Source organism: Sinohyriopsis cumingii, chromosome 2 (assembly GCF_028554795.1).
Source record: "Sinohyriopsis cumingii isolate HCF-2022 chromosome 2, ASM2855479v2, whole genome shotgun sequence".
NCBI classification, from domain to species: domain Eukaryota; kingdom Metazoa; phylum Mollusca; class Bivalvia; order Unionida; family Unionidae; genus Sinohyriopsis; species Sinohyriopsis cumingii.
In genome coordinates, this window is record NC_142962.1 from 164,089,116 (window position 1) to 164,098,291 (window position 9,176).

The following is a 9,176-nucleotide window of genomic DNA, read 5'->3' on the forward strand; positions in this document are numbered from 1 at the left end:
TGTTGATGCACACTTTTGGTCAAATTGTTTGTTGAAGTTTCTGTCTAATTAGAACATTGTTACTTTGAATCTGAATCTAACCCTATACCTGTAACAATGCTTTATACAGGCTAAAATAAGGATTGAATTTGTTCCCATAAATACAGATTTCTGATGAAGCAAGTATTCACATTTGTGTTTGAAACAAAATGTAGATCCTGATGTCCAAACGTGTGTATAATATGTTTTATTTCACTATTTGGAGGCAGAAGGCAGATTTATGCAATTTAAAGTTTGGGGCAGAGGATTGATTTATGCAATTGGTAATTTGGGGCAGAGTACAGATTTATGCCATTAATATTTGGGGGCAGAGGACAGATTTATGAAGTTGATATTTTGGGGCAGAGAACAGATTTATGAACTTGATATTTTGGGGCAGAGAACAGATTTATGAACTTGATATTCTGGGGCAGAGGGCAGATTTATGAACTTGATATTTTGGGGCAGAGGACGGATTCATGCCATTAATTTTTGGGGGAAGATGACAGATTTATGAAGTTGATATTTTGGGGCAGAGGACAGATTTATGCAATTGATAATTTGAGGGCAGGGGACAGATGTATGAAGTTGATTTTTTGGGGCATAGGACAGAATTATGAATGTGATATTTTGGGGCAGAGAAAGGATTTATTAAGTTAATATTTTGGGGCAGAGGATGGATTTATGCAATTAATTGTTTGGGGCAGAGGACGGATTTACGCATATAGTTGATGATGTTATAAGTATGATGCGAAAAACAGTCCCATTAGGGTTTTGACTTGGTATTTGTTAGCATAGCTCAGAAATAGTTAGGATGATTAAGAGAAATAAAATTATTGGCAGAAGTGATGTCTACACATGACATATGGTTGGCAGCTTATTGATTTATTTATCTCGTTATAATCTTCATTTCCTGTAAGCTTTTGATTACAAAACCTGAGCACCTACTTGTTTGCCTTTTCTGGAGGTAACTGGGCATTTGGCCCTATTTTGTAAAAACCTCATTTCAAACCTGCATTAGTTGTATTTCTGAATTTATCTACTCTTCATCATATTTGTTGGTTAATCAGTTAAATGCCATCTAACTAGTGTATGCTTGGTTAATCAGTTAACTGCCATCTAACTAGTGTATGCTTGATTAATCAGTTAACTGTCATCTAACTAGTGTATGCTTGATTAATCAGTTAACTGCCATCTAACTAGTGTATGTTTGGTTAATCAGTTAACTGTCATCTAATTATTGTATGCTTGGTTAATCAGTTAACTGTCATCTAACTAGTGTATGTTTGGTTAATCAGTTAACTGTCATCTAATTAGTGTATGCTTGGTTAATCAGTTAACTGCCATCTAACTAGTGTATGCTTGGTTAATCAGTTAACTGTCATCTAACTAGTGTATGTTTGGTTAATCAGTTAACTGTCATCTAATTATTGTATGCTTGGTTAATCAGTTAACTGTCATCTAACTAGTGTATGTTTGGTTAATCAGTTAACTGTCATCTAATTAGTGTATGCTTGGTTAATCAGTTAACTGCCATCTAATTATTGTATGCTTGGTTAATCAGTTAACTGTCATCTAACTAGTGTATGTTTGGTTAATCAGTTAACTGTCATCTAATTAGTGTATGCTTGGTTAATCAGGTAACTGCCATCTAACTAGTGTATGCTTGGTTAATCAGTTAACTGTCATCTAATTAGTGTATGCTTGGTTAATCAGTTAACTGCCATCTAACTAGTGTATCCTTAATTTGTCAGGATGACTTAGCAGATGATGATGTGATGATCCTGGACAATGGACAGATTGTCTACCTGTGGGTTGGCAGAAAAACTAGTGATGTGGAGATTAAGCTAGCTTTTAAAAGTGCACAGGTATGTATTGTAACCTCTTTGGATGGTAAAGTGATGCAAAATATAATATGTAAGTGAATTAAATCAAAATTGTTATTAAGTATTTTTTTTACGATAAGTAATGTACTCATCTCTTTATATATATATCATTCTAAAATCACCAAGCTTCAAAATTATCAACAAATGTACTTGCTGCAGTATCATATTTCACAAATCTAATCCTTATTTGGCCAGATTGCAAAGGGTATTCTGGCTAATGGATTGATGATGTCTGTCTGGCATTAGCATTGTTTGGCCAGATTGCAAAGGGCATTCCAGATTATGGATTGATGATGCAGCATTGTTTGGCCACATTGCAAAGGGAATTCCAGAATATGGATTGATGATGCAGCATTGTTTGGACAGATGGCAAAGGGCATTTCAGATTATGGATTGATGATGTCTGTCTGGCATTAGCATTGTTTGGCCAGATGGCAAAGGGCATTCCAGATTATGGATTGATGATGCAGCATTGTTTGGCCACATTGCAAAGGGCATTCCAGATTATGGATTGATGGTGTCTGCCTGGCATTAGCATTGTTTGGCCAGATTGCAAAGTTTGGCCACATTGCAAAGGGCATTCCAGATTATGGATTGATGGTGTCTGTCTGGCATTAGCATTGTTTGGCCAGATTGCAAAGTTTGGCCACATTGCAAAGGGCATTCCAGATTATGGATTGATGATGCAGCATTGTTTGGCCAGATGGCAAAGGGCATTCCAGCTTATGGATTGATGGTGTCTGTCTGACATTTGCATTGATGTTATGGCTTGTGTTTGTGTCATTTTCTCGGGTATTATTGATTATAGAGTCACATTTTTTAAATGTTTGAGGTCTTCATAAGGAGTAATATAACCAGGTCACTGATACCTTTTTTCATAGTTCAGTGTTTGAGCTTGCCATGGCATTAAACTCCATTTCTCTAGGTTACGGTTTGCATTTAGCTCAGCTTTTCTTTCACTATTACCTGCAGAGCAATATATTATGTGATAAAGATGGCATTATAGGAGTCACTGGCTTATATTTCCCACCACAGTGGTCTGGATTATGAGAGTGTATGTATTTTGTTAGGTAGATGCATCATGAAAAGTGCAACACCCACAAGTCATAACTAGGCCACTGTGAACTATATTTCACACTAGTGACCTGCATTAACTAGTCTTTAGCTCAGTATTTTACTGTTTCATACAGGTTATTAACTTGAGATATAGTTACTTCATGACATGTACCACACTCTCCAGTGAAAGCTATTAGCCATTTCATGCTTCTGTCATCTACTATTTCATTAAGCTTATTTCTTGGACACTATTAATATTGTAAGTTTATAAATAGGGTGCATCAATAGACATGGTACATCACTTGGACAAATCCAAGATTTGTATTCTGGCCATACTGTCATTGTCTCAGGCACTAAATATTCCACCAAAGAACAAAAGTTTCCATGGGAGAAGGCAATAAGAGAACATTACTTTGTGCAATTTAGTTTTACATTTTTTGAGCTTTTGCACTGCATAGCCACTTGTGTGCCAAAGTGCTGTAAAACATCATTACACACACACACACACACACACACACACACACACACATTTTTGACAGAATATGCAATATTTCAAACCTGTATGCTTACAGAAATACCTTTTTCTCTTGCTTCAGGTGTATATACAACACTTAAGGAACAAACAGCCAGAGAGACCAAGAAAACTTCTACTCGCCATGAAATACAAGGAACACCGCAATTTTACCAAGTGCTTCCATGGATGGGGCAAATATATAGAAGTGCCCACATAGTGGAAGGAAAAACTCCATTAATAGTTTTCTTGTTATCCTATGATTGGACGAGAATCTAACAAGCTGATTTTTCTTGTATATAAATCTGTGTTGGAGTCTCAGATTTATGTGAAGAGTTCGTCATTGTTATAATTTATGGAATGAAAAACATTTTTTATTTCCTTTAAAAAACATATATGCTAAACATATATGCTAGTTTCATCATTTTTCATCTTGAATTTAAATTTGTTTCAAAACTTCCTCATTTAAGTTCTGATGCACATCAGAATGTTATACTTGAAAGTTTGCTTCATTTTGTTTATTTGTCAACTTTTTTTCAAACAGTTAAAATAGCTAAATTTGTACATTCATTGCCTTTTAATTTATAGCAATGTATTCAAGTCAGCTATTAGTATATAATTATTGAATGAATGAGTTTAACGTATATAAGCTTGATATGTCGTATCAGATCTTGGCAATATGATTTTCTTTTTTTCATTAGTTGATGCCCTTTGAGTCAGTACTTTTAGAATGAGGTTTTTCTACTAAGTATTACATCTTGGCATATTGACTGAATTGTTTTGAAAATTAGTAGTCATTAGAACTCTAATCTAACACCCTCCACAGCATAGTGTAATTGACTTCCATTTTATATACTGTGCAATCTGTCCTGCTCATGATGGATTATTTTGAAACTTGTAGATTTCATTATATACATATATGTAGATTTTATTATTTACATGTATGTAGATTTCTTTATATACATACATATATGTAGATTTCTTTATATACATATATGTAGATTTCATTATTTACATATATGTAGATTTCTTTATTTACATATATGTAGATTTCTTTATATACATATATGTAGATTTCTTTATACACATATATGTAGATTTCTTTATTTACATATAAGTAGATTTCATTATTTACATATATGTAGATTTCTTTATATACATATATGTAGATTTCATTATACATATATGTAGATTTCATTATTTACATATGTTTAGCTCCAGCTAATCCTTCTTTGATAATCTGATATAGACATCCATTTTGTTTTTCAATTAAGCATTCTGAATAATGTGAACTTCATTATGACTTAATGTTAATCCCCCCTTCTTGGTACAGGTTAACATTATATAATATCAAAACAAGTATATTTGTAAAATATAAGCACAGTTCAAAATTTTAACTGCAAGTCTTTTGGCAACATTAAAGGACTCGCGGTACTAATTCAGTTCCCATAGTAAACCTATGCAAACACCATGATATTAAAAATTCAGTAACTTATAAATTTTCAGTGCTCATGATCAAACCTATATTTATCAGTATAGATGAAACCTGGATGTCAGCTTCTGTGTAAAGGAAAGGATATGAGCCATGGCATTTTCTGGACCTGCATGTGTTTGAAACATGTGCTTTCAATTCCGCACCAAAGAGTCAGGTGCTAATTTTAGTAATGAGTGTTCCAAACTCAAGACTGTTAAAGGACTGAAATTCCATCAATAAAACAATGTCTCTATTTTTTTCACTTACAACTAGGATAAGCTCTCAAAAGATTTCTTTTTCCTACAACATAACTTACATTATTAACCAATCCTGGTCAGCCTAACCCATATATACTCTATTTTATGTTCACCCATTTCCAGGCTGGTTCCCATTTTTCCATACCATTAGTACCATGTGTCCTAAAAGCATGCAATACTTTCCATCATTTTCCATTCATTCACCAAAATGAAGGAGGATTCTAATTACTGCCAGAGAGTAAACTAAACACAGCCATGATAGTTAATGCCTATTGTGTATTCCAGAATAGAATGTTATATCCATAAGCATTATGTGGTGCCTCATTATCTATGACTAATGCTTGAAAAAGTAGCATAAATATTTAATTAAAATGAAGGTTTCTTCCTTAAAGGCACTTAAAAGCATAAAGCTTATGTTGATAGGCAATGATTTATAATTTAATATCAGTAATACATGTTATTTCTTGTAGGTATGTGATATGCAGTGGTATCAAGATGATGCAGCTTTCCAGATCTACTGTTCAAATAATGAACCCCTATAAATATCCATGAACTATTCCAAATGTATGGACCAGCTATAACTACAGTTTCTGCTAATGGGTGTTTTTATGTTACTATCAGCTTCATACAGTCATAGAGTATTTATTGTTGAAATCTTAATTTACTTTCCCACATCCAAGTTTGTTGAGGTATGTGGTTGTCTGCTTGAGACTTCATTTTCTTTAAACCTGCACTCAGAAATCAATCAACAGACATGTTTTTTCTTTTAAAAATGTCAGGGTTTTAATGTTGTGTTTTTTTTTCTCAAACCTAAAAGCAATGTGATTTTTATCAAGTATGCCTTTGGCCCTGCAAATATATAGGATGATACGCCAAGACAGCTCTTTTCTTCATTGATGATCCTAACACACTTAAGCACACCCATAGCAAGAAAGTGTCCCATTATTACAAAACACATTAAAAATCATGTAAATCCTAAGTGAAAATAAAATTTTCCATTTAATGGTGTTGACTCATGGCTCTTAAAGATTTGTATTTCACATGCATATCTACAGCAATGAATAAAATGTTTTCACATATTGACTTTATTAGTAATTGCCATTTTTATGCTCACCTGGCCATATGTAACTGTCAGATAACATCGTACTTTTTAATTAGAGTGCATATGTAACATGTTTTTTAATTATATGTAAGTGTCAGATTTTTTAATTATATTGAGTGCATATGTAACTGTAAGATAACAATGTTACTTAATATATAGTGCATATGTAACTGTAAGATAACAATGTTACTTAATATATAGTGCATATGTAACTGTCAGATAAAAATGTTACTTAAACTATAGAGTGCATATGTAACTGTCAGATAACAATGTTAATTAATATACAGAGTGCATATGTAACTGTCATATAACATCATGTTATTTAATTTGAGGGCATATGTAACTGTCAGATAACATCATGTTATTTAATTTGAGGGCATATGTAACTGTCAGATAACAATGTTACTTAATATATAGAGTGTACATGTAACTGTCAGATAACAATGTTACTTAATATATAGAGTGCATATGTAACTGTCAGATAACAATGTTACTTAATATATAGAGTGCACATGTAACTGTCAGATAACAATGTTACTTAATATATAGAGTGCATATGTAACTGTCAGATAACAATGTTACTTAATATATAGAGTGCATATGTAACTGTCAGATGACATCATGTTGTTAAGTAATATAAACCAGATATTTTCTCAAAGGAATAAAATAGGTCATGCAAACATGAATCACTTCTGGTAAATGGAGAGAGACAAAAACATTATTTTGAAAAGATATTTAGACCAACCAACCCCTTTTTATTTCTTGCATGAAGCTGAAAACATACATGTTTTTTTTATGCAAGAACTGATAGTGTGGCAACTAAGTGCTCAGAACCTCTTTCCACTATATAAATTCATTACATGTTTGAATTTGCTTTCACAAGCATACATGTTGGTTACCAGTGTTATCAGGCCCTCTTAGGCTTCTGGTTTCAAGTGCATATTTTCTGCCATTCCAACATATAATTCCCCTACATATATATCATATTTAGTAGGCAAATGATAGCAAAGTGAACATGTGTTTATTTTATACAGAAAGCTCCATTTTCAGAAAGCATTTCAATAGTTTTTGACTATTGAATTTTGAATTGTCAAAATTCCATAGATTTATATTAAAACCGGATTCAGAGTTTTGTGCACAAAAAAATGTACTTTAATGAAACTACTTTGAGGTTTAATTTATAACTGTATTAAATATAATCCATCATATAATTGTTGACATTTTTTCAAAAAAAATTGTAATGTGCCATACAAGTCTGTGGTATTGTTTACAAATTGAACAAGCCTGTATTACAAGAGTGTATATGTGCTGAGACTGTCATGTGGAATTTGGGCGAGTACAAGCTTGTGTTACAGAAGTGTGTATATCCTAACTATAGCTATGATGTGAAACATGTGCAAGTACAAGCTTGTGACGGAGGAGTGTCTATCCTGACACTGTCATGTGGAATTTGTGTGAGTACAAGCTTGTGTTTCAGGAGTGGGTATATACTGACACTGTCATGTGGAATTGGGTGAGTACAAGCTTGTGTTTCAGGAGTGGGTATATACTGTCATGTGGAATTGGGCGAGTACAAGCTTGTGTTTCGGGAGTGGGTATATACTGACACTGTCATGTGGAATTTGTGTGAGTACAAGCTTGTGTTACACTAGTGTGTTTAGCTTGACAATAGCTATCATGTTTAACTTGTGTGATTAGTACCTTGAGAGATGTTTTTGATTGTAACAAGGATTGTTTGATTTTATTTTTCTAAGCTGTAATTGTAAAACTTATGATTGCACATCCTGAAATACCTAACTTATGCAAATGAAATACAGTTTGAAACAAAATTAGAAATTGTGTTGTAATTATCTATATCTTTCTCTCCTTGCATTTACAGTGTTCTATTCAGTAAAGTTACATTGTGATATCCACAGGTTCATGTCCATACTTCACACAACCCATACATCCTTGTCTAATGAATCTAAAAAATATTCAGAAGTTTTCAATACAGTGTTACAAAAATGTACATATCAACAATTGCTCTTGGACATTTCAGTTTATCCTGCCTACATTCAGCAGATAGAAATCAAAAAACTGGTTGTATTGTCAGTCTAGTGCAACTACGGCTATATCACGGCCAAGAACAGCTATGTATGCAGTCTTACCAACAAACTATGATATCTAGCTCTACTACAGCTGTCATCTTGACTGTATTTAATGGACATAATCATAAAACAGCTGGCTGTATTGTCAGTTTAGTCCAATCACACTAAATAAAGGTTTAGTCTTATCAACATACCCACTGCTTAGAAAATCTCAGCCTGGTGAAAAGGGCCCCTTTAATTTCATATTGGCACCTTTTATATTCTAAGTAAAGTGACTGTTGGGTTTGTTAAAAACAAAGTCTAATTTTCCATAGAAAACATTTATGATTCTGAAAAAATGGTGGATTTTATTTCAAGTTGTTCAAAAACTTTTAGTATTTATCCCCATATACGCCTTTCACTCTTATGAACTTTGTCTTCTGACTGCACTTATATTGAAAGCTGCAAACATTGTATACAAAACAAAGTATGAATAGGTAACAGATTGCCTGCATTCCTGATAATTAGTGCCCACATGGCTTTAATTTGTGATTCTACTGGCAGTAGGACAAAATTACAGTTTTTAATGCTGTCTACTGCACATAACATTTTTTTTGTTGTAGAAACCTACCTACTTTGCAAATTAACAGATTTAAAATAAAGACAACTGATGGAAGAAAGATGAAAAAATGGTATTGTACACATTCAATCTACACATTACAAAACAATAGCCAGAACCAGTCTACTGGGGACCAGAACTGTTCCAGCAGTCACTGCGACTGGTGCAATGATACACAGCCGAGTAT

General features: G+C 33.2%; 1 protein-coding gene across 1 annotated transcript in view; it reads left to right on the forward strand.

Annotated features, from left to right (window-relative positions):
- Nucleotides 1-8,140, forward strand: part of LOC149806236 (protein flightless-1 homolog) — a 154,924-nt gene extending 146,784 nt beyond the window's left edge. Inside the window, exons 32-33 of the mRNA XM_089951183.1 lie at nt 1,773-1,886; nt 3,557-8,140. Of these exons, the coding sequence (XP_089807309.1) occupies nt 1,773-1,886; nt 3,557-3,691 (249 nt within the window). The 3' untranslated portion in view covers nt 3,692-8,140. The remainder of the gene's footprint in view (nt 1-1,772; nt 1,887-3,556) is intronic.
- The last annotated feature ends 1,036 nt before the right edge of the window (nt 8,141-9,176 follow it).